The sequence below is a fragment of the Salvia hispanica genome, chromosome 2 (assembly GCF_029641045.1).
Source record: "Salvia hispanica isolate PSC_SH4W2 chromosome 2, Shi_PSC_v1, whole genome shotgun sequence".
Lineage (NCBI taxonomy): Eukaryota > Viridiplantae > Streptophyta > Magnoliopsida > Lamiales > Lamiaceae > Salvia > Salvia hispanica.
Window position 1 is genome coordinate 47,114,725 of NC_142693.1, and position 20,109 is coordinate 47,134,833.

The window sequence follows — 20,109 nt, forward strand, 5'->3', positions numbered from 1 at the left end:
ATAACTTGTGATATTTGCCGCCTTCATATCGATTCGGATCACCAGCCGTAGTGCTGCCAGAAAGAAACCGAGATACTAGTGGTTGGTAAGATCTGAGATCTCAGCAAGGCGTGCCTCGAAAGTAACAACAAAATTCGGGAGTGAACCGTCATTTCAGGTTGCTCCGAAAGCCTCGTAACCATCCAAAGCCATATTATCGCCAAAACGTTTCAACAGTTCATTGGTTGACAGAAGTTGAACGTTAACCTCGTCGATCATTCCATTCAAGGAATACGATTTATTTCCAAATCACCGATAGCCTTCTCCAACCCTCCGAACACTGCGCGTAACGACCATTGTTCGCCGCACCAATTGATGGGAGTAAAAGCGTCGCGATTGACAGAGCACGAGGCGTGCTCGCCTGAAGTGCACGGGAGAAAAAAACTCCCTTGCTACCTGTGATAATTTTAAGAACAACCACAGCATCGAAGAAGAAAGATACTTGGCTTTATAGATTGATAAAAAGGAACGGAAACAGAACATGAATCCTCCACGGAGGCCTACAAACTTTATTGTCCAACTAGTACTTTTTCCAAGATGCCTTTCGTCTTATAGACCCACTAAGCAAATAACAAAAACAAATCTAATCATATCTAGAAATAACAAATTAACAACTAGCCGAGAAAATGGTGTATGACAAATCTCCTCCGTATTCTTATGCTTACACTGAATCCGTCGGCCACACCAGTTGCCTATTCCCACACGTATCGACCTTCCAGTTCGTATCATGCCCGTAAGCTAAAAAAATTAAGCAACGTGTAAATTATCGGCGATAGTTTTCTATCGGTTAGTGTTTACCAAAGAAAAAATAGAAATTATAGACGAAAATTTCTATCGGTAAATTTTTTTTTTATTTTTTAAGACTTGGGGACATTTATGTGGAATTGTGATCAATGTCGAACCATTCTTAAAGACCAATCTAGAGACCAAATTTGGGCCATCCATTTTTTTAATCTTATGGTTATGATTAATATAATATTTAATTTAATAACCTTTTTTTATTTTCGTTTTTTAATCTTTTTTAATCTTTTTTAATATAAAAAAAATTAATTTTTTTTTAATTGTTTTTTAAATTTTAATTTTTTTATTCAATAAAAACTTGTTGGAGTAAATAATGAATTATATTCACTACATAATGAACTAAATGAACGTATAGTAAATTATCACATTCATTACGTACCGAATTTACTTCAACTGAAAGATAATTATGTCATAACACATTATGAACTAATAAACTAATGGAATGAAGTAATAGCATGACTGAATAAAGTAATAAATTAATAGGATGAAATAATAAATTAATGGAATGAAGTAATAGCATGACTGAATGAAGTAATAAGTTCATTACTACTGCTTGACGTTTAACACAATTAACATTGTATTTCAATAAAATGTCATATTTACTTCATTACTAACTTTCATTTGGTTCATTATTTATTGAATATAGTTCATTACTACCGCTTACGTTTGACACTAAAATTTGTTGTATCATTAATGTATTTCAATAACAAGTCAAAATTACTTCATTACATACTTCATTTAGTTTATTATTTACTTAATATAGTTCATTATTTACTCTGACAAATTTTTATTGAAGAAAAAAAAATAATCTAAAAAAAATTTAAAAATAATAAAAAATAAAAAAAAATTAAAAAATTAAAAAGAAATAAAATTAAAAAAATAAAAATAAAAATAAAAATAAAAATAAAAAATAAAAAAGTTTTATTGAATAAAATATTAAATTAATTGTATATTAATCCTAACCACAAGCTTAAGAAAATAGATGGCCCTAATTTGGTCTCTAGTTTGGTCTTTAAGAGTGGATTTGTGGATAATAGACTCTATTTATGGGACCATTTAAATATATTTTAACAACTAAGAAAATTAACAAATCAAATCAAACTCTAAAGTACAATTAAATTATAATATCACAGCCCTATGTCGCTATAAGTATATATACTAGATATTGGAAAGAGGAGATGTAATCAAATGCAAACTCTATATATTGTATAAATTCCAAATTATGACCTAGACTAATGTGAATATTATAGATTGAAGACTCATGAATTTGCCCCGACTTATTCTTGTAAATAAACCCAACAAATAAATAAAATAAACCAAGAAATGGAATAAAAAAAATGGATAAAAGGAAAGAGGATGGATTAGTTTTATAATTTAGGTGAAGAACAAGAAAGAAATCACAATGACACTTTCACATGCAAACACCTAATGACTCCACAAATTAGCAACACAAGAACTAACAAGCATACATTTACAATCAACCGCCCGACAAAAGATCGAATGCAACCCGAAGGAATTTAATAAGTCTTCAAAAGATGAAGAAGGTGAGCTCTCAAATATGGAGAAATTATCTCTTACAAATATTCAAAAGCTAATGACAAAAACCCTAGACATGAGTATTTATACTAGAGGTTAAAAGTGCAAAACAAAATGGGAAAAATGAGCAAAAATCGCAAGTGGCACAAAACGCCCAGTTCGGGCGTTTTTCCTCTCCAGGCCGGGCAAACTCTCTGTGTTTTGCTTGTTGGACTGCGCGGCTTTTGTAAAACGACCATAACTTCCTCATCCGGGCTCCGATTGAGGCGTGTAAGGTACTCACGCGAAGCTCTTTTGACGATGAAGACAATGGTAATCTTATAAGAGCATTTGGACACCATATTGATAGGAACATTCTGGTTTTAGTCAGATCTCCGAATCCGGCTTGGCTCCTGCCATATCTCCACCTTCTTTTCGGAGCCCAATCAACCCATGGCCTCGATGTCGTTGCATCCTATGATTGTGAATACCCGGATTCACATCATAGACCGTTAATAGATGAAAAAATAACAACAACAAAAAATGTCAACATAATATCAACAATTGACGCTGTGTTGACATCAAAATTCAGAAATTATGTTGACATTGTATTTGATATTACATTGAGGAGTTTGCATTTATCACTACCATTGGAAGAGATTAAGGCTTTGGAAAGGCAAGTAAATCCTCAAATATAGTGAATTTTTGTATCTGACCAGCTGATTCTTACTCCTCAAATTGCGGGGTTTGTGTAATGCACTTCTCGGGTTTTATTCTACTTCTAACTGTTTCTATAGAGCGGACATAACTTTTTCTGCATAGCTGCTTTGAATATGATGTGGTCTTTCAAGAGTGAAAAGAATGGTGGCCTTTAAAGAGTCATTGAAGAGTTGATTTTCTGCTTGCTGTATCCTATCAATTTCTAATTACACACTTCCTAGATCCAGTAAATCAACTAGATCACAAGGTCTAGAGACTCACAAGACTGGAAGTCTGGTCGTTGGTACGCAAGCAAACCTTCAAAACCCTCAACCACAGATACTAAACTAGCACAGGGAAGTAGGGATCGATCCCACAGAGATGGACTCGTAAAATACATGCGTAGAGAATTGGAAACTATTTTTGGGTTGGCTGCTGCCACGCATATTTTGGGTTGAGGAATTTAACTAAGTGAATTTGGAAATAAAGTACGCTATGCTAACTGCTAGATCTAGGCGAAAATGAATTTTGCATAAGAACTAAGTCAAATCAACTACTAGATCTGGGACTTCTACGAACATATCTAGACCAAGGAGATTAAATCAAGTGGGGACCAAACTCTGAAAAAGGTAAGTACGGACAGAATCGAATCTGCAGCCTAACTAACTAAAGCATCAACTGAAAATGACTTCATCTTCTTCAACGAACACAAATAAATGCAGAGATCGAGAAAAACAAACTCAGATGTAGATTGGAAACATAATTTTAACGGTAAACGAAACAACGACGGAAATCACACTACTAGACGAAGCAAACCAAGCAGAACAAAATCCCCATAATCTCATGCACAAATTTCACCTCCCCTGTTCAGATCCACACTTCGGATGCTAAATCCACTCCGGATCCAAGCATCCGAACAAAAATCCAACCGAACACAACTTCAATACCACGATTCTCGAATCTCCTAAAATATTCAGCAACAAATTCAAGAGAACATCTCAAATAAACAAACCAAAATAGCAAGCGTCATAATAATCAACACGAAATCCAACTTCATCAAGGCAAATCAAACGTAAACAGAACGGATAAACTGATTCAGCAACAAAACAACAAGCTCGACTTCCAAACGTGAAGTTCGAGACTGAACTGAGTACCAAACAGAAATTTTAAAAGAACAATTGTTTCTTCGCCCTCAAGGGACGGTGATGCACTGATACGAGACTCCTGAAAACGAAAACCACCCCAAATTTCCCATATCCCTAGTGTGTGTGCTAAGAGCGTGACTGTGTGTGGAGTGTAACCGATCTGCCATTCTTGTTGCGCACTCCTTTATTTATAAGCTTCGAGGTGGGGCCCAGCGAGGTATTGATTGACTTGATTGCCCTCAGCTTTTGGCTTCCTTCCTCTAGCTTTTCCTCGTGATTCCGTTCCTGCTCCTCGCTAGATATCCTCCTCCAGCATCTCCTGGATCTAGCGCTACACACACACCTGGCTTAACAAAACTTGTTAGATCCAGCAGAAATGTGATGTTTTTCACTACATAACCAATGCATGAAATTAGCCTTATCAAACTGCTCACACTTAAACCATACTTGTCCTCAAGTATAAAGACAAGAAGAAAAGAAGAATAAGGCGAATTTCAAGCATGGTTATCCCCTTGACCGACTCTACAGACTCTAGACAAAACTACTACACTTAGACACTAAAACAAAGAATACATAATCACATAAGATGAAAACACATAAACACATATGCATGAACTGGTTTCAACTTTTAGACAACCGTCCCCACAAGATTAAGGTCAATCCAACAGGCTGCACTCCTCCAAATAGGCCCTTTTCTCCCCTCTACCTAGCCAATCTGTCAGCTCGTCAAGATAGCCTTTTACTTCCCCAATTGTTAGATTCACTCGATCGCTCATTCCTTACCAGGGATGTTAGGACCGATTCTCTCTTAAGTTATTGCCAAACCACTGAAACCTCGGGTTATGAGAATTCCTCCTTCTATCCTCCGTCACTATCCCCCTTTTTTTCTTTTTTTTTTTTCTTTCTGGACTTCGTCCAGCTTATACCTCCTTGATTTCCTGGACTTCGTCCAGCTTATACCTCCTTGATTTCCTGGACTTCGTCCAGCTTATACCTCCTTGATTTTTTTCTCTCTTTTTATTTCCTCCTCTGGACTTCGTCCAGCTTATACCTCCAGATTTTATGATTATATATTTTCTCCTTTCCCCCTTTTTTATTTATATTTTTTTTTTTTTTTTCTTCTCTTTTCCTTCAGCATTCAGTGGCAGACTTTTGACATATGTTAGCTCTAAGTGTTATCACAGGCTTATAACTCACCTCTAGAGTAGGGCTTCACAACTGAGCAAGTAAAGGCATTTACTATCGTTCTCGCTTCATTCAGATTGGTTCGGCTTACTAAAGAATCAGGCTTCTAAGTTGGAATACCTCCTATTTTCAATTGCTCTCCCTAAGGGAATCTGCCGTATTATATCCACTAGTTCATGCGACACACCCCTAGACCTACGACTCCTCAAAGCATAATAACACTGCATTGATTCCTCTCCCCCTCCCACTTCACTCAAGCTTGTCCTCAAGCCATCGTCGTGAAGGGGGGAAAACAGAGAATTCAATGCAGAATTAAACAACAATTTCACTTCTCACACTTAGACCGAGCAACGGGCTAAGTGGGAGAAGAATAAACCAACAGAAAACATAGAACTTCTCACACTTAGACCAAGCATTGGGCTAAGTGGGAGAAGATAGCATAAAACACAGCAACGCATGGAAATAAAACACAGAAAAAGAAACACAAAAACTAAAATTTACTTGGTCTGGGGAAATTGCTCATTTCTGGGGCTGGCTCCCGCGAGAGCCAGACGGTGGTGGAACACTGGGGCGGTTTGTTTTCACTTTCTTCTTCGCTGGTTGCTCCAGCTCTTCCTTTCCTTCTGCAGCTTGATCGAGTCCTGGTTTCCTCATTAGCATTTTCGTCCTCGGTGGATTTGGAACTTTCTCGGGAATAGTCGGGGTGGTCAACTGCTGGAATGGCTTGATCGAGGGACTGCTGTGGATGATCTTCTGTGCCTCGCCACTTGACCCAGGAGTCGACTTCGACTGGGTCAAGGGAAGCGTCTGATGCAGCCATTTCAACATCCGCGTAGATATCTCCACAGCTTCCGCCACTCTTTCACTTTGTTTGGCACATTTCGTGGCCAAATCTGCTACGTTGCTGCTCAGAACTTTTACTTCTTCCCGACTCCCATTGAGTTCCTTCTGTATTCCCCCGAGTTCCTTCATCATCTCCTTTTTCATCAGTTGCATTTCCTTTTTCATGTCCTGCACCTCCTTCCTAAGCTCTTCCACCTCTTCACTTGGCATGGCCTCCTCAGCTTCCTCTAATTGATTCCCTTGACCGCGACCTAAAAAAATATGAAGACCCCAGACTCCTGGGTCAAGGTTAAAGTACGAGACATAAACCCCCTTTGAGTTTGGGTCTTCGAAAATATTTTTGGAAATTTTTGAATTTTTATTTTGTTTGGATTTTCTTTGTCTTCTAAAGCAATTAAACTATGTACAATTACCTTTGAATATTCTCGAATCCCCTGGATCAGTGTGTAAAAACATAAACATTTCTCTTGACCCAGGAGTTTATCGAGAATATTCCTTTGTCTGGCTAAGTGATAACTGAGAGCGCACGTAGTGGTATTTCCTCCACTACGCATAGCTCAGAATTATCCCTATAGACTTTCAATCGATGGCCATTAACAAGAAAAGGGACCGAGTTAGGAGCACTTCCCTGGATTTCCACTGCTCCGTGTGCGCGGAGGCCAACGATGGTATATGGACCTACCCACTTTGACTTCAACTTCCCTGGCATTAGCTTGAGTCTGGACTGAAATAGAAGTACTTTCTGCCCCACCTGAAGTTCCTTGACCCGGAGGTTCTTGTCATGCCAGAGCTTCGTTCTTTCCTTGTACCACATTGCTGAATCGAATGCCTCTAGCCGTAGTTCCTCCAGCTCCTGTAATTGCAGCTTCCTTTCTTCTTCACATGCCACAGACTTCATATTCATCTTCTTAATGGCCCAATATGCCTTGTGCTCCACTTCCACGGGTAAGTGACACATTTTCCCAAACACCAACCTATAGGGTGACATCCCGATTGGTGTCTTGTAAGCAGTCCTATACGCCCACAAAGCATCGTCAAGGCGTTTACTCCAATCCTTCCTTGTGGTGTTAACTGATTTTTCCAGAATACTCTTTATCTCCCTATTAGAGACTTCAGCTTGCCCATTCGATTGGGGGTGATATGGTGTAGACAATCTATGATGCACGCCGTATTTTCTCATGAGCGCTTCAATAGTGCGGTTGCAAAAGTGTGTTCCTTGATCTGAGATAATCGCTCTAGGAACTCCATATCTGCTGAAGATGTTTGACTTTAGAAACTTGGCCACCTCCTTAGACTCACAAGTGGGCGTAGCCTTCGCCTCTATCCATTTGGAAACGTAGTCTACCGCAACCAATATGTAAGCATTTCCATATGACGACGGAAATGGGCCCATAAAATCCATCCCCCAGACATCGAAAATTTCGCAAATCACTATGGGCACTTGGGGCATCTCATCTCGCCTCGAGATTCCCCCTGTCTGTTGACATCTTTCGCAGCATTGACAGTATTCAAAGGCATCCTTGTTCAATGTAGGCCAGTAGAATCCACTGTCTAAAACTTTCCTTGCGGTTCTCCTTGGTCCGAAATGCCCTCCACACGCCAAGGAGTGACAATGATGGAGTACATCTCTTTGTTCCCATTCAGGAATGCAGCGTCGAATTATCTGATCTGCGCACATCTTCCAAAGATAAGGATCATCCCAGAAGTAATATTTGGCTTCGCTTTTAAGCTTCATCTTCTGGGCCCGGGAAGCTTCCTCTGAACTTGGCACCTCTCCCGTGACCAAGTAATTTGCCAGGTCTGCGTACCATGGTTCTGCGTTACGTACGCGCTTTCCTCGATCAGATTCTCCTGGACCGGTTAAAACTAAGACAGATTCCCAGCTTATCGGTCTAGGTGGTTCGTCCATATAGTACAAATGCTCTTCGGGAAAAACATCGGGAATAGCCTCGTCCGTATCTCCTTGATGAATTCTACTCAAGTGGTCAGCCACTCGATTCTCTGTTCCTCTTTTGTCTCTTACTTCCCAATCAAACTCCTGTAGAAGTAGGACCCATCGAATTAGCCTTGGCTTTGATTCTTTCTTAGCTAGCAAGTACTTTATTGCTGCATGATCAGTGAAAACAATAACCTTTGACCCAAGAAGATAAGGGCGGAATTTTTCGAACGAGTAGACGACAGCCAACATTTCCTTCTCCGTAGTATCGTAATTCTTCTGAGCTTGATTTAGTGTCTTGGACGCATAGAAAATTACGTAGTTTTTCCCATCTATCTTCTGCCCTAGGACGGCTCCCACAGCGAAATCGCTCGCGTCGCACATTATCTCAAAAGGGTGATTCCAGTCCGGTGCCCTGATAATTGGTGCGGACACTAGTCTCTCCTTGAGCAATTGAAATGCCCTCTTGCATCCCTCATCAAACTCGAACTCCACATCGTTGTGCAGCAAATGAGTGAGTGGTTGCGCAATTTTTGCAAAGTCCTTGATAAACCTTCGATAAAACCCTGCGTGACCGAGGAATCCTCTAACTTCCTTTTGATTTGTAGGGTAAGGTAGCTTTGCAATCACTTCCACCTTTGCCTTGTCCACTTGTATTCCTCTTTCAGAGACCACATGACCTAAAACAATCCCCTCAGTTACCATGAAGTGACATTTTTCAAAATTCAGAACTAGATGTTTCTCTTGACATCTTTGCAGCACTAGGTCAAGGCTGGCTAAACAAGTATCAAATGAGCCTCCATATACAGTGAAATCATCCATGAATATCTCGATGCATACCTCTAGTAGATCCGAAAAAATACTCATCATACAACGTTGGAATGTACCTGGTGCATTACATAGACCAAATGGCATCCTTCGGTAGGCATAAGTTCCAAAAGGGCATGTAAATGTGGTCTTTTCCTGGTCCTCTGGGTTCACGAAAATCTGGAAATAACCGCTATATCCGTCGAGGAAACAGAAATACTGTTTGCCAGCCAGCCTCTCTAGCATCTGGTCAATGAATGGTAAAGGAAAATGATCCTTTTTGGTGGCTTCATTTAGTTTCCTATAGTCGATGCACATCCTCCATCCAGTGACCAGTCGAGTAGGCACCAACTCGTTCTTGTCATTCTTCACCACTTGTATTCCAGATTTCTTCGGTACCATGTGAACCGGACTGACCCACTCGCTATCTGGAATAGAGTATATGATTCCAAGGGACAGTAGTTTCAGAACTTCCTTGAGCACTTCCTCCCTCATGTTTGGATTCAGTTTCCTTTGTGGATCACGCCGAGCCTTTGCCCCTTCCTCTAGTCTGATGTGGTGCATGCAAAGATCAGGGCTAATTCCAACTAGGTCAGAAAGTGTCCACCCTATGGCCTTCTTGTTCCTCCTTATTACTTCCAGCAGCGCACTCTCTTGGTCTTCAGTCAAGCGGCTGTTAATTATCACTGGACAAGTTTCTCCTTCCTCCAGGTATGCATACTTTAAATTTTCAGGCAAAGTTTTCAACTCCTTCTTCGGTGTGATGGCTTCCTGAGGTAAAGGGTTCTCCGCCTTACTTCTTGGCGCCATTTCCTCTAGATTCGCTCCCTCGTCTGGGCTCTTCTCCTGAACAGATCTGGCTGATTGGAATGATAGTGGCTGGTGGCAGAATGCCATGATCGCTTCATTGATCTGATCATCTGTCAAGTCCTGTGTGAAAAAAGTTTCACACCATCCTGTCACCTCCTTTTCTACAGTCTGGCTCAGCTCCGAATTGTCAAACTGTTCCTGCATTAGTTCAGTCTCAAGATATTCTTGGACTAGGGGGTTAATTACATCTACAACATGCAAGTTTTCAACATCAAGCGGTTTTTTCATAGCTTCTTCAATGTTGAAGGTGTATTTCTCCCCATGATAGTCCAGGCATATGGTTCCATCAAACACATCAATAACAGTCTTCGCGGTGCGAAGGAAGGGTCTCCCCAGTAACACCCCACTAGACTCAGCAGATTCATTACCCCTCATTTTTATCACATGAAAATCAGCTGGGTATAGGAAATCATGCACTCTGACTATGACATTTTCCAATACTCCCTCAGGCGATATGCATGTTCTATCGGCCAACTGAATCACTACTTTAGTATCGACCAAACTGACTCCCACCAATTTTTTATATATTGACAGCGGTAGGACATTTATCGAAGCACCTAGATCACACATGGCATGCTCAATTTTAATATCACCTATAGAAATAGGAAGAGTGAACATACCTGGATCTGTACACTTTGACGGCATCCTCCTCTTTTGTATCACGGCGGATACATTTTCTCCTATAACAATCTTCCCATCAGGTTTGGTTTTTCCTGCTATGAATTCCTTGATGAACTTGCTGAAGGTGGGTATTTTCAGAGCCTGCAAAAAGGGTAGGTTAATCTCCAGCTTACTAAATATTTCCACAAGGTCCTCAGTATCATCTTTCTTTTTCTTGGCTTCTCCTCGATATGGGAATGGTTTGGGTCGCTTTACTGCATTCGTGGAACTCCCTGCTGGGGCTGCACCTGTCTCCCTGCTTCCCTCTTTAAGTTCCAACTCAGGTTCTGGATCAAGGAAAAATGGGTCACTTAGTCGAGGCATCGATCCCCTTAAATCTCCCTCCTGGAGGTCATCCTGTATAGGAATTTCTCTGAGTCCAGGATCATCTCCTCGAGACTTCTGATTCCCCTTTTCTCCGTTCATCTGTGAGGGTGTCTCCTCGTTTATCACTTGCTTCGGTCCTTCATAGCCTTTCCCCGATCTCAAGGTAATTTGACTAATATTTGCTCGGTCTGGTGGTTTGACAGTGGCAGGCAATTTCCCTTCATTTCCCCGCATTTCGTTCAGCGACGTGGCCAACTGGGACATCTGCTTTGCCAGCATGTCCATGGCAGACTTCTGCTCCTGCTGGGCATCTTGAATTTTGTGCACCACGTCATTGTTAGCCTGCATGTTATTCTGCATGTGTTGTTGGGAATTTACCAGATCATGCACCATGTCATCAAGATTCCGCTGTGGTCGGAAACCTTGAATTGAACTGGGATTAAATCCTTGATTTTGATTGGTTCCAACCACCTGGTTCTGGCGAAAATTTCCCTGACCTCCTTGATTATTGTTGTACTGGGTTGCTGGACCTGGGTGACTCTGTTGGAAATTTTGATTGTTTCCTGAATTGTTCCTCTGATGCGGTGGCACATAAGAATTCCCTTGGTTGCTCTGGTTCCTGTTGTTCCAGTTATGCTGATCCCCTTGGTTACGGAAATTCCAGTTGTTCAGCCCCTCTTGCTGCTTCCCTGCCCAGTTAGAATTATGCTGTGGTCCTTCCTGATTCCGGCTGGGCCATGTCTGCTGGTTCTCCGCTGGACCTGGGTGTTGTGACTGTGGTTGTTGGTTCCCTTCAGCCCATCTGAAACAAGGATTGTCCCTCCATGGTGCCTCCTTAATCTTCCACTGGTTCCAGTTGGTATTTTGATTACTTTGATTCCAATTCCCCATTGCATTCACTTGAGCTTGGAAATCTCCATCGAGTGAGGGATTATTGTAAAATTGAAGCTGATGTTCCTCTTGACCTGGGTTTTTTTCCTTATCAGTCGACCCAGGGGTATTTTTCTTTTCAATGGCATTTAGCAGTGCCTTCTCCAGTCGATCTATTCTGTCTCTAACCTCTTCTCCTTCTCGTTCCTTAACTGTGTTCGCGGAGCTTCTCCTCATGATAGCACGCGGGCAGTCATACGCCTTCTTCGCGTCGATTAATCTTCCCAGAATCTCGCGTGCCTCGCTTGCCTTATTCTTGGTGAAATTCCCCCCGCTCGAGGAATTCATTAAGTCCTTGGACTCAGGATTTGCTCCTTCGTAGAATAGATAAAATGTTTCAGCCTCCGTCATCCTGTGATTTGGGCAAGCGTCAAGCAGGCCTTTAAACCGAGACCAATATTGGCTTAAAGATTCATCGTAGTCCTGCTTACACTCTTGAATTTCTTTTTTCAAAGCGTTTGTCTTATTGGACGGAAAGAAATAGTCCAGGAACTCCAATTTGAAATCCCTCCATGTGGTGATCGAGTCAGGTGGAAGCCTCAGCAACCAAGTGTTTGCCTCTCCTTTCAATGCAAATGGAATCGCTCGCAGGCGATAGTCCTCCTCGGTAGTTTCGTTAGGCCTTTTCTGGATGCTACATAGCTTACTAAACTCGTTCAAAAACTCATAAGGACACTCATTCCTCCGTCCAGAGAATGTAGGTAAAACGCCCAGCACATTCGTCTTGATCTCAATAGACCGCTGACGTTGATTTGACACTATGGCATGAGCTGGCTCTCCGTCGAGATGTGCAGTTAGCGAACCAATCTCTGGGTCTAGGTCCACTAAGTTTGCCATTACAGACTCCTCTTCCTCCCTTTCCGAATGCTCAGTTTCTGACGACGACCGTGAATCCTCTTTCCCCGATGAATTCCACTCTTCTTCACTCCCTGATTCAAACGGAAATGGATCTACAGTTGACAACCCCGATCTGGTAGTTATGGCGGATGTTGATTCCTTAACTTGCCACTTCAACTGCACGTTCCTTGACCAAGATGGGTTGCTCCAGATTCCTGACCTTGAGCCCTTGCTCATAAACTGCCAAAAGCGAAATTCAAAAGATTAAAACTATTTACACCAAATCTCTAAACACATAAACAAACTACGCCATCCATCCCCGGCAACGGCGCCATTTGAAGAGTTGATTTTCTGCTTGCTGTATCCTATCAATTTCTAATTACACACTTCCTAGATCCAGTAAATCAACTAGATCACAAGGTCTAGAGACTCACAAGACTGGAAGTCTGGTCGTTGGTACGCAAGCAAACCTTCAAAACCCTCAACCACAGATACTAAACTAGCACAGGGAAGTAGGGATCGATCCCACAGAGATGGACTCGTAAAATACATGCGTAGAGAATTGGAAACTATTTTTGGGTTGGCTGCTGCCACGCATATTTTGGGTTGAGGAATTTAACTAAGTGAATTTGGAAATAAAGTACGCTATGCTAACTGCTAGATCTAGGCGAAAATGAATTTTGCATAAGAACTAAGTCAAATCAACTACTAGATCTGGGACTTCTACGAACATATCTAGACCAAGGAGATTAAATCAAGTGGGGACCAAACTCTGAAAAAGGTAAGTACGGACAGAATCGAATCTGCAGCCTAACTAACTAAAGCATCAACTGAAAATGACTTCATCTTCTTCAACGAACACAAATAAATGCAGAGATCGAGAAAAACAAACTCAGATGTAGATTGGAAACATAATTTTAACGGTAAACGAAACAACGACGGAAATCACACTACTAGACGAAGCAAACCAAGCAGAACAAAATCCCCATAATCTCATGCACAAATTTCACCTCCCCTGTTCAGATCCACACTTCGGATGCTAAATCCACTCCGGATCCAAGCATCCGAACAAAAATCCAACCGAACACAACTTCAATACCACGATTCTCGAATCTCCTAAAATATTCAGCAACAAATTCAAGAGAACATCTCAAATAAACAAACCAAAATAGCAAGCGTCATAATAATCAACACGAAATCCAACTTCATCAAGGCAAATCAAACGTAAACAGAACGGATAAACTGATTCAGCAACAAAACAACAAGCTCGACTTCCAAACGTGAAGTTCGAGACTGAACTGAGTACCAAACAGAAATTTTAAAAGAACAATTGTTTCTTCGCCCTCAAGGGACGGTGATGCACTGATACGAGACTCCTGAAAACGAAAACCACCCCAAATTTCCCATATCCCTAGTGTGTGTGCTAAGAGCGTGACTGTGTGTGGAGTGTAACCGATCTGCCATTCTTGTTGCGCACTCCTTTATTTATAAGCTTCGAGGTGGGGCCCAGCGAGGTATTGATTGACTTGATTGCCCTCAGCTTTTGGCTTCCTTCCTCTAGCTTTTCCTCGTGATTCCGTTCCTGCTCCTCGCTAGATATCCTCCTCCAGCATCTCCTGGATCTAGCGCTACACACACACCTGGCTTAACAAAACTTGTTAGATCCAGCAGAAATGTGATGTTTTTCACTACATAACCAATGCATGAAATTAGCCTTATCAGTCATCAAAACTAATTTTTTACCCCAGAATTCTTTCAAAACTCAACACAACTTATCAAAACAACCAATTGATAAATAACTAGAAAAACACACACTTAAATAGCATCAAAACCACATAAAGCATACTAAGCCTAGCCCCTAAATATATGAAAAATCCGAATTTATCAATACACACTTGAGGTGGAAGGGAACAAGCTCACATAATTGTAAGTTGATGAGCAGATGGATATTTCATAAGATTTAGTTGGAGATTAAGGAGAGATATAATGAGTAAAACAGGATTTAGTTGGAGATTAAGGAGAGATATAATGAGTAAAACAGGATTTTGTTGCTTATCCAAAATTAATGGCTAACATGATCAGTTTAAATATATTTCTAATTGCACTATGGGGTTCAATACTTTTATATGAGAAAGAATAAAAAAAAAAAAAAAAAACTGGATAGAGGATTATAATTCGATGACAATATATGATGCAGTAGAAAATATGACATGGTGGCTAAGAAAGTTATATTTTGGATTTTATTTACTTCCTAGTTAGTAGAATTAGTAGATGGAAAATATTAATTGTTTTCCTTCTATAAATTAGGTTTTCCTTTTTGCTTATTTTCCTTATAGTTATTTTTGCTTATAATCTTTTTAGTTATTTTCTTTTCATAAGTTTAGGATTTCCCTTTGCCTATATAGCCTCATTGTTGATCTTAAAATATAGATTTTGAATATATAATTTGATATTGAGTTTTTATACTTCGAAGTTCTCAATAAATTTGAGTTCTTTATTTATCAGTTAATCATTCTCGTACTTTTCTTCGTTTATTTGCATCAATATAACATTTAATTTATTAAATTACTTTGTTATTTTAAATTTAATCCTCTAATAATGTGGGCGTCCCACGTTAAGCCTAAGGCACCCTTCCTTAATTTCGTAATCATCTCTTTCATTCACTATTCATGGGTCTCACACTACGTTTTACTTCAACTCTTAGTTAAGAGACAACATCAACAATCCTCCATCTCTTAACCATCTCTTTTCTTCACTACTACTTCATCCGTTCCATAATAATTGAGTCATTTTGCCATTTTGGTACGTTCCATAGTAGTGGAGTCATTTTCCTTTTCGGTAAAGTCAACACATTTCTTTTCACCTATTTTTCTCCCTCTTAGTTTATTCTCTCTACTTTTTCCTCTCTCCTACTCTATTATCTTTTTATTTTATACTTTACACACATTTTTCTTAATCTCCGTGCCGAAAAGAAAATGCATCCACTATTATTGAATGGAGGACTACTTTTATGGGTCTCAATATGTAAACTCTATTTAATTTATATTTAAATTTATTTATTATGAAACTTAAATAAATAATATTTCAATTTAATTTAAATATAGGGTTTAAATTTAATTCACATTAAATCATAAATACAAACATTATTCAAATTAAATTCACATGCTAACAAAAGAAAAATATAATAAAAGTCAAAATAAAAATAAAATGTTGGGTTTGGGATTTGAACTAAAATCTCAAAGATTTTTTAAGACACATTTACCACTAGACTAACTTTGATTTTGTATTTGAATCAAACAAGTTTATAGAAGACGCGCTAGCTCGCCAACTAACTTCCCCAGCGAGCCCATCCGCGAGACAAGACGACGGCCGCATCGCTGGCTCGATGCAGGCTCGTCATGGTGAGATGAGTCCGAGCTAGCAACGAGCGGCGTTGCTGGTGCCCTTAGCGTTGTTGATGATGTGGGAAAGTCAAAATAGATTGTGGATGTTGACATACATGTGAACGATCAGTATTAGTTTTCATTATCTATTTTGAGCATGTCAAGTTCAATGATTCAGTTTTGTTAACTAACTATGCATTTAGGTTTAGTTTAAATTTGTATTCCCACGTTTAACATGAGCATTTACCCTTAACATTAAACCCTGATTGTCCTTCACCTTTGCAATAGGGCGAACCATTAACACAAGAAGAGAACTATTCCATTTTCAAAGAAGAGGAGAGCAAACTGAAACAGCTTCTTATTCGAGAGGTAGCAAGAAAAATAAATGTGATATTAATTAGAGGTCAGCCTGGGATCGGAAAGACCACAATGGCTGCTGAAATGTTTCGCAGTTCAGAGATTCATAACCACTTCAACAAGCTCATTTGGGTTAGTGTTTCCGATCCAACGGAAAAAAATATATTGCTTTTGATTCTAAGACAGCTGGATCCATCCGAACCTCCACGTGTTATTCCTTTTGAGTTACGCAAGCAAGTTGGAAGGCTGTTAAAGGAAAAAAAAATCTTGCTTGTCCTAAACGATGTGCCGAAATTGAGTAAGGAAGATTTAAAAGGGCTTCTAATCACCTTAGGAGAGAGTGATAAAGGGAGTAAAGTCTTGATCACCGGTGATAATCCTGAAGTGGCTAATTTTGTTGAAGATGATTCTCTCATAGAGTTGAAGCTGCTGAAACATGAGCAAAGTTGGGACTTACTAAAGTGGGAGTTACTAAAGAAGCTTCCATGCCCACCTGAGTTTGAAATCCATGGACAACTAATTGCAGAAAATTGTAATGGCCTACCTCGAGATATTGTTTCAACGGCTAACGCTTTAATCACAAAGCTTAGACGTATAGACGATCCAAGTGGTCGGATTCAAGTATGGAAAGAATTTTCCCAAGGCATAGTTCCATTCGACGAGTCAAGTTACAATGAATTGCCTTACTATTTGAGACCTTGCTTTCTTTATTTGGGAATATTTCCTCGCAAGTGTAAGTTCTCTGCTTCAAGGATTATTTAAAGCAGCTTGTAGCAAAGAATTTGGTTAAAATTGAAGAGAAGAGGCTTGACGGTTCGGCTAAAACATGCAGCATCACTGAGTCAATTCATAAGTTCTGTCAAAAAGAATCTGAACCTGATCGAGAGAACTTCCTCCAAGAATTCATAAAGCATGACCGGGAAGGATTCTTTCCTGTAATCGATGGGGTAAAGAAAAATCGACGTGTTTGTGTTCATGGACACATTTCTAAGTTCATCCCAAAATTCATCTCTTCTTCAAGACAAGAGATCTGGCTCCGGTCATTTGTTTCTCACTCCAATGAAGCATTCACTTTGCATAAGAATGACATTTCGAAGATCCGTGCAGCTTTCAACCTACTTAGGGTGTTGGATGCCAAGCCCATCAATGTCAAAAGAATCCACAGTGAATTGTGCCTCCTGGTACATTTGAGGTACGTCACCCTTTCGCTCAAGGGTGACGTTCTCCCAGAAGCTATCTCCAAACTTCGGAATGTACAGACTCTTATAGTTCATACAACATCCCGCACCCTCAAGATTGAAGCAAATATATTGGTGATGGTTGAGTTAAGGCATTTCGAAACAAATGCTTCAGCTACTTTACCCAAAAAAAGTGGAGCTTCAGAGGAAGATGAAAGGCTGGAGACACTCTGCGGCATTTCCCCTAAAAGTTGCACCTCAGAATTATTCGAGAAACTTCCCAATTTAAAGAAACTAGGCATATGTGGCCAACTTGCACTACTGCTTGATGGAAAGAATGATTTGTTGTGCAAATTAGATAAAGTTGAAAAACTTAAGCTGCTAAACCAAGAGGAAACTGGAGACGAGAAACTAAAGCTACCAACATGGATAACAAGTTCTAAACAAAAAGGCCAACTGAACAGCCTGATTCTCGGACCCTCGACATTCCATGGAAGCCTAAGGACTCTAACATTGTCTGCTACATGTCTCAGTTGGGAGCATATTTTTGTTCTTGGAACACTGCAGCAACTGGAGGAGCTGATGCTAAAAGATAACGCATTCTCTGGCAAGGAGTGGAAGGTCCATGATGATGGTTTCCCCCATCTTCAAATATTGAAAATTAAGAACTTACATTTTGAAAATTGGAAATGTTCAAGGAGTCACTTCCCGCGGATCAGACGCATTGTGTTGTTCAAATGCGAGCAACTGCAAGAAATTCCCATTGAGTTGGCTCATATCCCAACCTTCCAAGAGTTGCATTTGCAAAATGGTGGTGAAATAGCTAAAATATGTGCCATGGACATTCGCGAGAAGAAACTAGAAATGAGAAATACTAACCACAACATCGTGTTCAAGCTCTTACCTAAGGATATATTCAGATGATCATCATAGCCTTCGATTCTCGGTGCGTAATATGTGATTTCTTCTTCTATTTTATTGATGTGAGTTATGCTTACATATCTCGGCCTAAATGAGCTGCAAAAAATAAAATGAAAGACATATAACATGAATAATTGAAAATGCCGAACAAGCAACAAGTTGTCGAGCTCTCTTAAATTAATAATTGACGCTTAAATATGTTTATGTTGGGTGCTTATGTCTGTGAATTGATCTCTAACGCTGAAGGAAGATAATGCTTGGTAAGAGGAAACGAGGATGGTGGATAAAGCAAACTTGTGGAGCTCAAACACACCTGCTTGGCTCAAGGTATACATATGCTTTGATATTTGCAACCTATCTGAATGTTATTTGCATCTATGAATAATTTATTAGTTGTGTAGCTACTGCTTACTGGAGTTTATGTAGAATGCAGTTTCTTATCGTTAAATCTTGACATGTAATAAGCAAAAGTGTGGTTTCTCTACCCTCCTTGTGTTGTTCGAATCTGTTGGAATTGGTTTTCTTGTATTTGGATTCGATAGTGTAGGCATGAATCGTTGTGCACTTAAGTCACCGACAGAGTGTCATTGGCGGTTATGCACGAGTAGCTGCTGCGTTGTCCTTCTGAACCGGGTCGAATCTTGTCGGCATATGGGTCTGTGTCAATTCATTCATATGTGGAGCGAGGTTGGGCTCGGCCAGTTCCGTTTCTGCTGTCAAATTCATAGTAGCCGACGACATGTTAAAGCCTAAAATATGGGGTGTTGCTCGAGTTTTAGCACCTGTTACGCACCGACCACACAATTTTAAAATAATAATTGCAATTATAAAAAATTAAAATGAAGCAGGATCCTTTCAAAGTAATCTAAAAATAGGATTTCCACTTCCTCACACAAATTAATACTCCCTTCGTCTCTGATTAATTGTCACTCTTTTCCATTTCGATCTGTTCCTCAATAATTGTCACACTTCATTTTTACCATAAATGGTAAGTAGGTCCCACATTTTACTAACTCACTTCACTCACATTTTATTATAAATCCAGAGGCATTTCTTTTTGGCTTCTAGAGGAAAACTTAGGTTCCATATTTGTACTGGACTTTTTTTAAAATCCGACTTTGGGAGAGACGCATTAAGGTCATGCGTCTCCTTTTAATGAAACGCACTAGCGTCATGCGTTTTAGGGTAAGACGCATAGAGCTCATGCGTCTTTGAAATTTTTTTTTTTTTTATTAGAAGACGCATGACTGTCATGCGTATTAGGGTAAGACGCATAAGCGTCATGCGTCTCTTCGTCGATTTAAAACAGTCGCGAGGCAGAGGCAATAGCTTCATTCTGCGCAAGAGAGGAAGAGAGAAAAGGGGCAGGCGATTTGTTGGTCAATTTCCGGCGATTCTCGCCGATTTCCGGCCATTTCCTCTTATCTTTCGGTAAGTTTTGTTCAATCTTTCAACATTTCTCACTTATTCGTTGTTTATTGCATAACATTAGGGTTTCTAATGCCAAACTTGTCAAATTTACTAAATTAGGGTTTATAGAAAAAAATTGTCTCTAATTGTTATTATGTTGTATATTTTTTTATGCAGAAATGATACCAGTATTTGTGAGTTTGTATTGGGGTGGTAGAATAGTTCAACTTCCTCAAGAGGGTATTGGTTATGATCCACCTCGTGCG

General features: G+C 39.9%; 1 protein-coding gene across 1 annotated transcript; it reads left to right on the forward strand.

Moving 5' to 3' along the window:
• The first annotated feature begins 16,406 nt into the window (after positions 1–16,406).
• On the forward strand, positions 16,407–18,436 carry LOC125196513 (putative late blight resistance protein homolog R1A-3). The gene is made up of 2 exons (XM_048095052.1): positions 16,407–16,955; positions 17,102–18,436. Exons 1-2 carry the CDS (start codon positions 16,407–16,409, stop codon positions 18,434–18,436), a joined length of 1,884 nt encoding a protein of 627 aa, XP_047951009.1.
• The last annotated feature ends 1,673 nt before the right edge of the window (positions 18,437–20,109 follow it).

Coding starts and splice junctions, on each gene's coding strand:
- LOC125196513 (XM_048095052.1), top strand. CDS start 16,407: ATGGCTGCTGAAATGTTTCGCAGTTCAGAGATTCATAACCACTTCAAC. Junction 16,956..17,101: donor ATCCAAGTGGTCGGATTCAA/GTATGGAAAGAA, acceptor TATTTAAAGCAG/CTTGTAGCAAAGAATTTGGT.